The 14,305-nt window shown below is 63.0% G+C and overlaps 1 protein-coding gene across 3 annotated transcripts; it reads right to left on the reverse strand.

Moving 5' to 3' along the window:
- Nucleotides 1–200: 200 nt before the first annotated feature.
- Nucleotides 201–14,138, reverse strand: LOC310905386 (dual specificity protein phosphatase 22-A-like). Of its 3 annotated transcripts, none has more exons than XM_083851588.1 (7): nt 13,009–14,138; nt 11,434–11,467; nt 10,933–11,015; nt 8,175–8,224; nt 5,535–5,609; nt 4,865–5,036; nt 201–1,717 (listed from the first exon to the last, which is right to left on the reverse strand). In XM_083851588.1, exons 1-7 carry the CDS (start codon nt 13,027–13,029, stop codon nt 1,526–1,528), a joined length of 627 nt encoding a protein of 208 aa, XP_083707714.1. In that variant the 5' UTR covers nt 13,030–14,138; the 3' UTR covers nt 201–1,525. The 3 variants fall into 3 exon arrangements, with proteins under 3 accessions (XP_083707714.1, XP_083707715.1, XP_083707713.1); XM_083851589.1 differs by having other exon boundaries at nt 202–1,714; XM_083851587.1 differs by having other exon boundaries at nt 1,575–4,300.
- Nucleotides 14,139–14,305: the final 167 nt, after the last annotated feature.

Below are 14,305 nucleotides of genomic sequence, written 5' to 3' on the forward strand. Positions count from 1 at the left end.
GCACGCGGCGCCGGCTCGGAGGTTATCGCACCTACTGCACCTCTAATCTCTGCTTATCTCGTATCTCCGATGACTTCCTATTGACACCAGAAACCGACTTTCTTCTCGTTTTCCTGCGCCCCGGTTCCATTTTTCTGCTTCCTAAAATGCTATCTGAGGCGCTAAAGGCCATACCTACAAGGTTTGCTCAGCTTCCCACCAGCCCCCCCCCCCCCCGTACGAACCGTGGCAGCTTTAGGATATCAGACAGCCAAATGAACCCTATCCTCCGTGTGAAAAAATGGGGGAAAAAAAAAAAAAAAAAAGAATTCTTCTCCCAGGAGCCCGCATGCTACGGCTGAGCAGCAGGTCTTTAAAAATTTTAATTTTTCTGGTGGTTTTCGTGGAGAAAATGGAAATCAGGTGCAGCGGTTGTGTCAATCCATCCCTCTGTTCCCAGCAGTAACGCACGGAGGCAGGAGCAGCCGTTCCTACGGTTTTAATCAGCCTCCCCTTTCGGACAGGCTTGGCATGTTGTCCCCGACTTTGTCACCCTCGGAGACTCCAGTGCCCAGAATTTGTCATTAAGGGAATTCCCAGAAATATTTTAAATGCATTTTCTTTTTTTTCTCAGAACAGATCGCAGAACAGATATTTTTTAGAAGCTAAGCAAAGTAATTATGGAAAAAAAAAATACAGAGGATGGCGTGGAAGATTTCAACGTTTTGGGCTGCTGGGACAGAGAACGTCTGTGTCGATGGACAGAGGGGGGGTGGCTGGAAATCCACAGCAAATAAAGGCCTGGGGCGAAAAGGACCCTGGAAAGGGTTTGATGCAGGGTGAGGCTCTCCCACATGGAAAACAGGAAAAATTTAGCTCAGGAACAATTTATTCCTCCCATGCGTTGGGACCGGTGGGCAAGAGGCAGAGCGGAGCAGCTCCAGCCCTGCACGGCCCCCACGTGGGGCTGCTCCCCTGGCCAAAAGCAGGCAAGGAGCCTGCGTTTTGGAAATGTGAATTATGGGTTCGGCCCGAGGCAAGGAAGGCACGACCAGCCTTCCAGGATTAAAAAGGCTGCTGGAGAGCACCAGCGCCCAACGTGGTGAGCAGTCGGCTTCTTTTGCAGCCGGGAACATCGGGGTCAGGCTGCAGGGGAAAGCGGGGCCGGGCAGGTCCAGCAGCCCCCCACTTCCCCCGGGGAGCTCGAGGAAATGCCGGACGGACCTCATCCAGCGGCGGGGCTGGAGCAGGAAAATCCAACCCAAGCAAAGGCAGCTTTTCCTTTTCCGGCACGGAGCCCGATGCTGTTTGCTGTGGGAGTTTTCCCCCGTCCCCGTGGGTTCAGCTCGGGGCAACGCCACCCATCCCTTAGGACCGAGCCACGCGGAGCCAGCAGCCAAAGGGGGGGCTGCAAGTCCTGCTCCCCCCCCAGCTCCAGCCCTTCGGCTGGGCTCACCGTGGTGCTGTGAACCCCCCCAACCCCCCGCAGGCATCTGGCAAAGTGGATACCGAATTTTGCCAGCCCCGGGGGCCAACGTTTGGCTGCTCATCTGCTCATCCGCCGGCTTTGGCCGGGGGGCAGCGGGGGGGTGGGCGCTGGGGGGGTGGTCCAGGAGCTCTCCCCGCGCCCCCCCCCCTGCGGCTCCCCCTGCTCCTGCAGGGCCAGCAGGCGCTGCAGCTCCTCCTGGTCCTTGAAGGGGTTCCTGCCGTAGTCCCGGCGGATCCAGGCGCGGTACTGCTGGGACAGAGCCAGGCGGGGTGCAGGGGTCACGGGGGGCTGTGCCGGCCCCCACCCCGGTGTGTTGCAAAGCCCTAAATCAAGGCAGGGCATCCCAACCAGGACACGGTCACGGCACCGGTCCCTGTTTTGCAGGAGCTGCCACACCATGCAGCGTGCACACATCGTACGAGACCAAGCCCTACACGAACACCAGCCAGCCCCTCAGAGCACCCCAGGCCCACAGAGCTGGCAGCAGCCCCGTTTTTTCCCCCACCCCCGTGCTTCAGCCTCCGGCAGCTTCATTCACTTTCCCTTGCCGGGAAGCTGCTCAGCTCCCCGTGGGGCTGAGTTACCAGAAAGCAAGCGTCCCCACGCTTTCTCCCCGCTGGGGCAGGCCGGTCTCGCGGCCCCAAACGCCGCGGGCAGGTCGGCTCTTGCAGGCTGTGCAGGGCTGTTTGCAGAGCGGTTTGCTCATCGCAGCCCTCCTCCCGTCCCCGCAGAGGCTCCACTGGCGTCCGGGTGGCCCGGGGCCAGCTGGCACCCGGCGGAGATCCGGAGGCGGCTTCGGAGCAGGAGATGGCCCCGTGGAAAGGCTTCCCGACACCGCCGCGGCACGGAGCTGCGGGATCTGTGCCCAAAAGCGTGGGCAGGGAAGGGCAGCTCAGCTGGAGCCGCTGTGCCTGCGGCCCCGGGCACGAGAACAGCTTCGGAGCTTGACAAAAGGAGCGGGGACCCAGCGAGCAGGCACCCAGCGAGCAGGGCGCACGGGGAGGAGCGGCCAGAGAGGGCTGGCTTGTGCCCAGCGGTGCGAAACGCTCCGCAAAGCGCACGGAGCCTGCAGGCAGGGATGGGAAAGCTGCAGGGGGAAAAGGGTGGAGCGTCCGGCCCCCGGCAGCACCCATGGGTGCCGCCAGCAGGGCCAGCACTCAATAGCTGGGAGCACTGGGAAAGGCGTCAGCTTCAGGGAGGCAGAGGGCAGTTAAAACACCCCCGGTTTTGGGGGCCGGCAGCTCCCACGTGCCCCGGCCTCGATGCCTCCAGACAAGGTGCCCCCAAACAGCAGTGGGGCTCCGGCCTCCTGGGATCAGGGGAAAGACAGGAGAAAGCCTGAGAGCAACCCCGGTGGCTTGGCCGCTCCTGCAGCTGGGGAAAGTCAGCTCGGGCAGGGGGGATTTCCAGCGGGAATGTCTGGATTTCCCAAATCCGCTCACCCCGGCGGCGGGACTCACCGGCAGCTGCGCGCCGGGGGCAGGAAGCCCCGCTGCTGCTCGGGGTGGGGGCCAGCGCTGACTTCCTCGCTAGAAACCAGCGGCTGGGAACCTCGGCGCTTCCCAGGGTGGATGTCCCAGAGGCCGGACTGGATTCCTCCTCCTGGCCAGCGCCTGGAGCTGCCTGCTTGCTCTGCAGCCAGCTGGGGGCCACCGGGGCTGAGGCACCGCCGGGACAGCCACTGGGTGCCCACGGAGAGATCGTCGTGCCTTGCAGCCCGGGCTGTGGTGCACTGGTGAGGGGCACGCATCCGTGCGCGGTGCTGGTGGTGACGAAGCACCCACAGGGGTGAAGGTCCCAGGGGGGAGCAGCCTGGCCACCGAGATTTGGCACCCAGCGGCCAGCTCGGAGGGACGGAGCCAGCAGGGCGCAGCGGGAAGCGCCCCGCTGTGCTGCCAGGTGCTGGCTTTCAGCACCCAGCCCCTCCAGCGCTGACCGCAAACCCGAAACCCACCGTGCTCGGGGCCAGGAGCACCCATCCCAGCCGGGAGGCAGCCCGGTGGTGGCACACGAGCACCTGGGGACACCCCGGGGCAGGGGGACAGGTCTGTGCCCTCTCTCCCGTCCACACCGCTAAAATCCTGGCGCTTCCCCTTGCTAAAACCCAGCTGGGGCTGGACAACGAGATAGTTCCCAGCCTTGGCCACCCCGGATGAAGCCATCACAGGGAACGCAGCATTTTTTTTTTTTTTTTAAAAAAGGCAGCCCTTGCAAAGCAAATGCCATTTTTTAAACCCCTCGGCTCACGAACGCGCAGCCTGGCGCAGCCGCTGGTGCTTCCCGGGAAACGTTTGCAGCAAAACTTCAAGAAGGCAAAAAAAAAAAAAAAACCAAACCCAAAGAAAACGTGACCTCTAAGGGGAGGGGAAGGGCAAGGGGTGTTTGTTGAGGCCACCCAAACGTTGGGGAGCAGGAGGAATAAGTGCCCAGGAGGAGCCCCCAGGGGCACGGCGAGCCCCATGTCACAGCGGGCACTGGGACGTGGCCGGGGCAGGGTTGGGGAGCGCTGGCCCGGCCGGGGGAAGCCCTGCAGGGAATCTCCAGCAGCGGGGGTTTTGCAATCCCCTGGACCACTCTCCCCAGCTCCGCGGGTGTTTTTGCAAAGCGGTGACAGCCCCGCAGGGCCACGTCCCTCATGTGACGGCGCCCGCCGCTCCCCGGCCAGGAAGGGGCCGACGCTTGGGCCACTGTCACATGCTGTCCGGCCTGGGAGGAGGGGAGAGAAATCCCCTCGAGACGCTCCTCGTCCTTGGGTGGTGGCCCTGGGCCACAGGAGACGGGGACATCGGGGTTTCGCCACCCTGTAGGGCGCTGCTCCGCTAAATCCCGATGCTGCGCCTCGTTTAGAAGAGGAGAAAGAATTATTTTAATCATCGCTTTGATGTCTCCATCTCTCGGCTGCTTCTAAAAGCAGGGGGCACGCTGTCAGAGGATGCCCTGCCACATCCCAGGACGCCCAAGGCATCCCAAGGCTGCTTGCAGGAGCCTTCCCCCCTCTCCTGTCCCCTGCCCTGTGCTCTCCTGGTGCCAGCTCAGCACCACCTCCATGCCCCCTTCCACCGTGCCCTAGCTGCACCCTGAATAAAACAAGAGCACCGGGGCTTTGAGCAGCTTTTTCAAGCACATTCGCGTAATGCCTAGGCACATTTTGGTTTTTTTTTTGCATGCATGCAAAAACAAACCCCCCCCCCCAGGTAATAAATAGCACGCGCAAAGGGCAAGCAGCTGGCTGGGGCTGCTCGCACAAGTGCTGCAGGCAAAGCAGCCGTGGTTATTTGCAAACCCCGCGGACGCACGCAAGGGGAGCCCCAGCTGCGGAGCCCACCCTCTGGCACGAGGTCCCCGCCGCCCCGTGCCTCCCAGCGAGGCGCACACGCGCGGGCGCGCGGACCCCACCTCCTTCAGCAGGGTCCTCTCGTAGTCCTGCAGCTGCCGCTGGAAGCCGGGGTTGGGGCTGGCGTAGGAGCGCGCAGCCCTGGTGGCGGCCAGGCAGCGCTCCCAGCCCAGGTCGGTCACGGTCATCAGGTAAGCCACCAGCACCGTGGTGCTGCGCGAGACCCCGGCCAGGCTGGCACGGGTGAGGGAGAGGTGTCAGGGAGGAGGCGTCACCGCCACGGGAGCCCCACGACGAGGGACGCCCATGGGGCGCCTCCTCCCAGGGCCGGGGATGCTTGCCCGGCCGTGGGTAGGGGATGGAGCCTCATGGGCGCGGTGGCACTGGATGTGCCCGTGGCGTCTGGTGGCACTGGATGTGCCCGTCCCACCTGGTGGCCCCAGGCAGGCCGCTTCCCCGTGTCCCCTGCCCTGTCCATCTCTGGACGCTCAGGTTTCGGGGCGTGGGCCATCCCGTTGCCCTGACGCCGTTCCTCGTCTCCTCTCCCTCCCCGCCACGAGTGATGCTCAACCCCCAGGATGCTTTTTGGGATCCCACCCCCACCTCCCAGACCCGCAACCCTTGCACAGCCCCGGCGAGCACCGGGGACCCTCCCTCCCTCCCGCACCTCCCCCGGCAGCGACCCTTTTCCCCCCAAAAACCGGGGCATCGAGGCCGTTTGGAGGCTCTCACCAGTGAACGAGGCAGCCTCCCCCGTGGAGCCGGCACTCGTGGATGAACTTGATGCACTCCTTGAAATGCTGCATCCTGCAGGGGGAGAGGCAGCGAGGTGAGGCCGGGGCAGCCGCAGTCCTCCCCAGGATTTCCCTGGGGCCGGCGCAGGGTGGGAGCCGCAGCGGGTTCCCCTGCCAGAGGAAGGGACCGGTCTTCATCAGCCAGGAAGGAAAAGGCCTGAGAGGCTTTCTGGGGGATTTCCTGCTTCCCAAGGCACTGGGATGGAGCAGGGTGATGCCACCAACTCACCCAGCCCGGGCAGGACCTGGCAGCTCTGCCTGCGGGGTGAAGTCCCTCCCCGGCACCCATGGGACACACACCCCAGCGCTAAAACAACCCTGCAGGGGAGAGGTGCCCGTGCCAGGGCTCGCCCCGGGTGGCTGCTTGCATTCCTGAAACCTGCCAGGAACCAGAAACCGAGCCAGAACTGAACCAGAGCGCGCTGACCCTCACCAGCAGGTTTTCTGCACAAAGCAGGGGCAGGGACCTGGGAGCTGGGCTGCTGAGCTGCAGCCCCCACTTGGGTGCTCACCAGCACGAGCGGCACTCATTTTGCTGAGAGCATAAAGACCCAGAGGTGGAAAACAGGTTAAAATCGCTCTTTATACATGGATGAATTAGAGGCGGGTGTGCGCGGGAGGGTTACGAGGCTCTGGCAATATTCATCCCTCCCGCACGGCATGCTGCAAGCTGCTCCGAGGACACAGAGCACCTCGGGGAGAGCCCACGCAGAGCTGCTCATTTGGCTCCTGACACACGCCTGCAACAAATCCCGCCCGGCCCTGCTCGCGCCAAGCCCCCGGGGTCCTGGTCAGCCCCGTCGCGGGTGCTGGGTCCCGGACTTCCTCCGCTGCCTCCGCGTGACGGGGCCGGGGCAGCGCCCACGCAGCCTTCCTGCTTTCTCAGAAGCTCAGGCACGAGCCAGCCCCCGCGGCTCGCCTCTCGCCCCCGCGGCATCCTCCTGAGACCCCCCTCCGGGGCCGGGAGCCGCTCCCCCGGTGCGAGCGAGGCAGAACCCACCAAAACTCCCCCCCCTGCCTTTTGCCTGCCCGCCGGGGATGCTCGTGGCCCTTCTCTGGAAGCGCGGGGCTCGGGTGCCTTCTAAGAAGCCAACCCGAGGCATATTCAAAAATAGCAGGGGTTTCTGCCGCCCGAGACCCAACAGGAGGAGACACAGGGGATTATTCTCTGAAGCTGTGGTTATAATAAAAATATTTAGTTCCTTGGCCCTGGAAGGAGATGTCAAATCCACCGCTCCCTGTGGGCTACAGACGCGCCTCCTCCTCCACCGCCGCAGGCAGTGAAGCACCTCCTGTTGGGCAGCGGGGGCTTTTCTTGGCCCAAAGCGTGTCCCGGGGGGGTTCTCCTCGTGTCCTCATCCTCACAGAGCAGCCAGCAGCCCCCAGGGCGTGCCAGCACTGCCTACTCAACCCGCACGGCTCCAAATCCCAGTCCTCTTCTTCGTCCCTTTACCGGGACCAGCGGGGCCACACCTGGCTGTGGGGACGTGCTGGTGGCGGGCACATCCTCACGTCCTCACCACATTCAGCCACCCCCCCCCCTTCCGTCCTCACCCCTCCAGGGGGCTCTTCCCAAGGCGGTCACCCAGTTGAGAGCTCAACTGGTCCCAGCCCACGGGAGCGGTAACGCCGAGAGCCGCCGAGCCCCGAGTCACGAGCAGCTGCCCCGCGGGACGCCAGGCTCCCCGGGGTTGTGAAACCCCGGGCGCAAACCGACGAGCAGAAAATAGTTCCCTGAATAAGCCTTCCTTCCGGCAGCCAGCTCTGTCCCCTTTTGGGAGACGTGCCACAAACGCAAAGCAAGGAAAGGAGAGGGGAAAAAAAAAAAATAACCCCAACCCCCCTGTTCTTGCTGAGGCAGGGCTTTCTTGTAAAGCTTCTCTTTCTGCGCAGCGGGAGCGTGAGCAAGCAGAATCCTGCACGCGGCGCAGAGCCCAGGGAGCTGGGAAAGCAGCGCCTCCACAAACGGGGCTTCAGCCAGCCACGGCACGGGAACCTTTTGCCCCTTTAGGGTTGGATCGGCGAGATAAATTCCCCAAAGTCACCCATTTTCTGGTTGCAGCGGGGCGGTTCTCAGGTGCCCGTTGCCCAAAGCGGGCGGCAAGCAGTGCCTGCAGCCAGCACGGCCCCGGCACCGCCTCGTCTCGAGGGCATCCTTAAAGGAGTTACGGGCATCTACCTTTTGCACGGGGGAAATCACTCGTTTTAATAAAAATTTCATTTCTCTCTCAAGGAAAATACCTGGGAGAGCGACACGAATCATTGCATAATTGATACAAATCGTTGCCTTTCCACACCAACGAAGCATGCTCTGATTTCAAGCCCCGCCTGATGGAATAATTCTGATTTTTGGTGGAAAATTAAGTCTACTGACTGCAAACACACTGAAAATCAGATTTAGGCCCTACACACACCGTTAAGTGCCTGAGAACGAGCCGTGGCTTTCACCAAGCTCAGCACCAACGAAGTTTTGGCAGCGTGAATGATCCGAGCGTACACTGTGCAGAATTTGGACTTTTATTGACCGACGACTACCAAAACGCCACCCTGGGAGGCAAAGGGGGTGCCGGGGACTTACAGGTTCTGGCTGGATGAATCCGAGGCCGAGATGCAGAGGTAGGTCATGTCCTGCAATAAAAAGGCAGTTACGGCAATAAAACACCTTGGAGAACCACAACATCATCCATTTTCTCTTTTTTTTTTTTTCTATGTGAGCCTTGGAGTAGGTGACTCTAGGGGTAAAACCGCCTAAAACGGGATTTTCAAGAGGCAGGATTTTTCAGAGGCAGGATTTCCCCAGCTCTTCCCTGTAATTTCAGGTAGGAACCAGGCCGGCCCCAGCCGCATTTCAGAGGCACCCAAGGGCACCGAGCGATGCCCGGGAGCCTCCCCAAGCCCCAGCCCCGTCCCCGTTCCCCCTCCGGCGGCTGTCAAGCCCCGGCAGGACGACGTGTGCGAGCACGCACTCATGAGGTCACCCTCATCAATGAGTTATTTCCTCCTGGTCTAATTTAATACACAATAAATCACCCCGCCGCACGTCGGTGTAGGTCAGCTAGACATCGCTTCCTCGATCCTCCTTGTTATGAGCTAAAATTAGCCCCTTTTAATCTGAGTTTTGCTTTTTTCTTTTTCTTTTTTTTTTTTTGGTAGCAAAACGGGTGGGAATCCTGCCAGACGGGGCTGACACGGCTGAGCACCAGCGCGCCAGGGGTTGCCCCATCCCCATCCTCATCTCACTGCGACCCGAAGCTGCCCTCGCTTCCCTCCAGCCCAGGCCAAAGGAGAAGGCTGGAAAAAGCTGATTACCTAAGGTAATTAGCAAAGGGAAGGAGTGAAGGGTAGAGCAGGACAGGCGCAGCCATCGTGGGGACATTCCCGGGCTGGAAAGACCCACGTCGCGAGGAGAAGGGCGCGGGGGCTTTTCCGAGCATCCCCCCTCCATCCCAACACCCTTCCTGCGTTCGCCCCCGCGGGATGAAGCCGAGGTGCCACCCGCATGCCCGGCCCTTCCCCGTGGCACGCCAGCCGGGTTCCTCATCCCCTGGTAAACCACGGCTCCCCGGCGCGCAGGGGAAGGCGACCGCGGTGGGGAGCAGCTGGGACGCGGGCGCAAGCAAGCGAACGGCAGCAGGTTTCATGGGATGAGCCACCATGGGCTGCGGCTTCCCGGCACCTGGGGATGTGAAGAAAGCCACTGCACCAGGAAAGCCACCATGCCAGGAAAGCCACCGTGCTGGGGAAAGCCACCGTGCCAGGAAAGCCACCGTGCCAGGAAAGCCACCGTGCCAGGAAAGCCACCGCGCCAAGCCACGCACGCAGAGCCCACCTGGGCTCCCAGCGGCTTTCCCCTTTCCCCACGGGCCCCCCCCGGGTGCCCCCATCCCGCCGCGGGGAGGGAAGCTGGGCTGCACGCATGGGAACAGCGCTGGGGTTTGCGGTCCCCGGCCGGGGGCCGTGATTGACACATTGCTCAACCCACCATGCTTTTCCTGTTCCCCTTTCCTCCAGCCCCGCTGCGCGCTGCCCGTGCGGTTTGCTGCCCGCCTGGCCGTGCCCTGCGCCCCAGCAGCTCCAGCTGCACCACCCGGCCCCAGGCAAGCCGTTCCTCTGCCCCTGTTTCATGCATCTTCCTTCTCCTCTCCCCGTTACCCAACGCCTTCACGGGGAAGAGGCTCGAGGTGTTGTTTTGAGCTGGGGCTGCCTGGCAGAGAAGGGTCGCACTCGCCCTCGGTGGTCCCAGGAGAGCGGGGTCCCAGGAGAGCGGGGTCCCAGCCGTCCCCGTTGCCTGCGGTAGGATTTTGGGGCCGGGACGAAGGCCAGCTCCGGCTGCACACCGCACAGATCCACGCCAAGAAGAGCGACGTAGCCCCCCAGGGTCGCTCATCCTCATGTGTGCACCGGCTCACCCACACGCACAGACCTGGCCGAGCACCCTGCGCCCACCCCGCAGCCCCCCCCGGCCTCAGTTTCCCCTCTCAGACCCTTTCACCTGCCCTGCCTGCGGGACCACAGCCACCCCACACGGGGTGGGGGCACCCAGGGGTTCCACCTGCCCGCTGCGACACTGCCTTTGCCACCAGGACCTTGGGGACAGGGAGCGGGACGGGACTGCCTCCTGCCTCCCACCACTGCGTTTTTAGGGATCCTCATTTCTCAGCCCCAAACCCAACGGCAGACCCACAGCAGCACCGAAGGAGAGCGCGTGGGGTGGGAGTCCCGGATCGAGGGGGGGTCCCCGTGCTCTGCACAGGCTGCCCCGGGGCAGGGGGAGCACAGCAACGCCGGGGGCTCCCCAAAAACCCCGTCCTGCCTCCGGCTGCGCTGCCGGGGCTGGATGCGGCCCCGGCGCTGCCGTGCGCGGGGCACCGCCGCCCTCTCGTGGCCCCTGCCCACGGCAGCACCGCGGGGCCGGGCACCCCCGGCCTCCACCTGCCCAGCTCCCCAAAATCCTGCCGGGAGGCAGCCGTGGTCCGCAGCCACCCGGCTCCCAGCGCTGGGCGCAATTCGGCACCGCCCGGTGCCAAGGCAGCGTCGCCGTCCCACCGCCACGCAGCGGGAGGTGGGCACCCATCCCCTGGGCACCCATCCCCCGGGCACCCATCCCCTGGGCACCCATCCCCCGGGCGCCCATCCCCCGGGCACCCATCCCCCGGGCACCCATCCCCTGGGCGCCCATCCCCTGGGCACCCATCCCCTGGGCGCCCATCCCCCGGGCGCCCATCCCCCGGGCACCCATCCCCCGGGCACCCATGCCCCGGGCACCCATCCCCTGCGCACCGGCTGCCACCTCTCAGCCTCGCTGTGCAGGTCCCCCCCCGGGCCCCCAGGCTCACCTCCAGCACCGGCTTGGCACCGGTGTGCACGGAGAGGACGTGCGTCACGCCGTGCCTCCGCAGCCTGGCCCCGTCCTCCGAGTCTGGAAGCGGGAGCGGGGCGTGAGAGCTCGTCCTCCCGCCCGAGCTGCTCCGCCGAGCCCTCGCCGCAGCCCACGGCCGTCGCCCCCGGCCCCGTGTGATGCAGGGAGGCCAACCTTGGGTGAAAAATACCCAAAACAGGTGGCACAGTGCTCCCAGGACGGCCCTAATTCCTCCGCTGGAGCAGGATGGAACCTAAGCCAGGTGCTGGCCCCTCTGTAAATACTGTCTCGGCAAAACCCCTCTCTGGGGGTTGGAACTAAATGATCTTTAAGGTCCCTTCCAACCCAAGCCAGGCCATTTGAAACACAAGGGAGGTTTCCAGCCAGCGGGGTCCTCATCGCTCGGCTGTGGGGACCCCACAGATGTCCCTTTCCCGTGCCCCGGGGGCAGCTGGCGCTCGCAGGGCCGTGCACTCACCGCGGATGTTCCCCAGGTAGAGACCCGTGACCACCTGCGAGGAGACAAGGAGCAGAGCTGTCCCTCCACGTGCCACACCGTATTTCTTTATTCCCAAGGCCCTAAACCCCAGCTGCTGCCGTGCACCCGCTGCGCATCGCCCAGGAGCGTGCGCGTCGCCAGCGTCTGCAGGACTGGGGCTTCTGGCAGCAAACACACCCAAATAACATTAAACTAGAAACTTAATTAACGTGTCACCTTCATCAGCAGGAAGGCAACAGAGGCTGAGCCCCTCCAAAACCCCTCCAGGAGCACAGAGCTGGGGAAAACTCAGCAGAGAGATGGACGCGGGGGTGCCTCTGGCTTGTTGTATTTGGCCCTGCGGATGCACTGCAGGCAGAAAGGCACCGCTGGGGGCTGGAGCCCCCAAAATGCTCGTCCCAAACCAGCTCCAGCAGGGACACCCATCACCCCGGGAGCGGGTTGTGTTTCTCTTTTCTACGGCAACCTCCTCCTGCAAATGGTTTCAAAGGTCGCCTCCGCCAGCTGGGGACAGATGGGCAAAAGCACGGCATATTTCCGATTATTTTCTGGCCGAGATGTTGCAGCGAGTGCCTTCGAGTACGCGGATTTCATCTCCAGCTCTCTGCCGTGGTTTACGAAGGAGAAAAAGGGGCGGCTCGGAGTGTTTACAGAGTGCGACAACCCACGGGAAGGAAGGGTTGGCTCCCAGCCGGGCTCCTTTGCCCCCTTCTAGCAGGAGAAACCTGCTTGGAGAGGCCGTAGGAAGGTTCCCCAACAGCTCCGGGTGACAGCCGGAGCATCTCTGCTCCTCGTCCTGCCCTGGCCCCCTCCCCGTGCTCCCCAGGGGTGCCCACGGTGCGTAGCGAACCCGATGAGCCACGCACGGGGTCATTTCGTACCCTGGGAGGGAAAACGTGAAGTGAGGACAGCGCTGGAGGACGCGGCAGCTCCGCGTACCGAGAGCTGCGCTGAGATGGATGGAGAGAAATTATCATCCTTATTACCCAGGAGGGATAAAAAGGGCTCAAGGGTGGCTTTAATTTACCCCGAGCGCTGCAGCGTTGCTGTCCCAAAGGTTAATTTTAAACTGGACGAGGCGCACAGCGAGCAGTTATTTAAGGCTACAAACAGAAATCGATCCCCTCCACCGGCCCTGAGCACCAAGCACCAGCAAAACCGCCCTTCCTTGCCCATCCACAGCACCCTGCAGCCGGGCACGGATACGTCCCGGTGGTGACAAGGGGAGGAAAAATTCCCTGCACACCCCCTGGGACCCCTGGCAGCCCCGAGGGTGTTGGTGCCGCGGCATTACCACCCAGAGGACGAGCATCAAAAGCCGGCGGCTGCTTTTTAGACACCAGGAGGCACTGAGCACTTCGCTTGGGTGTAAAACAGGGATCAGTGCCTTAAAACAGATGGGGAAAATTCCCTGTCTTAAGTGCTTGAAGTTTTAAGGGGGGGTGAGAAAGGGAAGGTGCAAATGGATGTGTTTAGGGCACCGTCGTGGCATCCCCCGATAACACAAAAGGGCCCTGCCCAGTACCTCCCAGTACCCCCCAGTCCTCCCAGTACCTTGCTCATTCCGCTCCCCATGGTTTTTCTCTCCCCAGGTTCAGGACTCAGGCGGCCTCTCGGTACCCGGGGTTACCTGCAAAGAAACACCCCCAAAATCCCAGATGGGGGGAGCCTGCCCCACCGCAGGAGGGGAGCGCGCGGAGCCCCGCCAAACTCAGCCCGCTCACCCGCTGCGAGCTGCTCCAGCCCCTCGCCACCACGCTTCTGGGCGAAGGGATCCGGGGCCAGCGGCTGCTGCGGGGCAGGGGAGGATGAAATAAGGACCTGGGGCTGCGACGAGGCTCAGGTTTCTCTTCCGGACTCCCTGGCTCGCCAGGGCTTTTGCAGAGGCTCGGTGTTTTGGGGAGAGGGAAGAAGAGGACGCCTGGGGTTCCCCGTGCAGCCCCCACGTCCCGCAAAGCCACGGGACGGAGCACCCCTCTTGGCAGGGCACCCCGCGATATCCCCCCCGGGCTACGTCCAGCTCGGGGCCGGGTTTCGTTCTGGGGCGCTGCGGGCTGGTGCAAGCGGTGAGCTCGGCAGGATTTCTCTGCCAGTCGGGCTAATTCCTCCCAGTCGCGGGAATGGGATGAGAACGCAGAACGAGGCGCTCACCTCAAAAAAGCAGAGCACGGCACGCCGCTGGGACGGCCGCGGGGGTGAGTCCATCTCCCCCTCCTTGCAGCGAGGGAGGTAGGACGAGCCGTAGAGCTCGCAATCCCAGCACACGCTTCCAAACATCGCTTCTCAAAGGAGATTTCTCTGGCAGCTCAGCACCCACCCCCCAGATCAATGCTGCAAGCCTGTCAGAGGCGATATAAAGAATGCAAAAAAAAAAAAAAAAGGAAAAAAGCAAGCTGCTCGTACAGAGAAACCCCTGCAGTCATCGTGAGTCTGCAATCCACGGCGAGGCGAAGCTGAGGTGGCCCCGGGTGGCAGCAGCGTGAGCCGGGGGACATCTCCTGGCTGCAGCCCCCCCTCCCCGAGCCCAGCAGCTAAAATCATTTCCCACTGCTGCAGCCACCCTCCCGACGTCCCTCTTTGCGGCACGCTTCTCTGCGCTCTGACACAGACATTTCACAGAAGCGATCTTCCAGAATCCCGAAGGGGAGCTCAGCTCCTCACGTAGCCCCCGCTCCTCCAAACCCAGCCCCCCCCGGGCCATCAGGACCGTGGAGGTCCCCAGGCTCCCCCCCCGCAGCAGCTAAACGGCTCGAAAACCACGCGAGCCCCGTAACCAGGAAACGAGGAGGTTGAAGCCAAAGCTCGTTTTAATGGGTTTGATCTTTGGAGGCGGCTTTAAAGCCAGAGGCAG

This window comes from Anser anser (genome assembly GCF_964211835.1).
Source record: "Anser anser genome assembly, chromosome: 11".
Taxonomy (NCBI): domain Eukaryota; kingdom Metazoa; phylum Chordata; class Aves; order Anseriformes; family Anatidae; genus Anser; species Anser anser.

Coding starts and splice junctions, on each gene's coding strand:
- LOC310905386 (XM_083851587.1), bottom strand. CDS start 13,029: ATGGGGAGCGGAATGAGCAAG. Junction 11,016..11,433: donor CTACCTGGGGAACATCCGCG/GTGAGTGCACGG, acceptor TCCCGCTTCCAG/ACTCGGAGGACGGGGCCAGG. Junction 5,610..8,174: donor GATTCATCCAGCCAGAACCT/GTAAGTCCCCGG, acceptor CTCCCCCTGCAG/GATGCAGCATTTCAAGGAGT.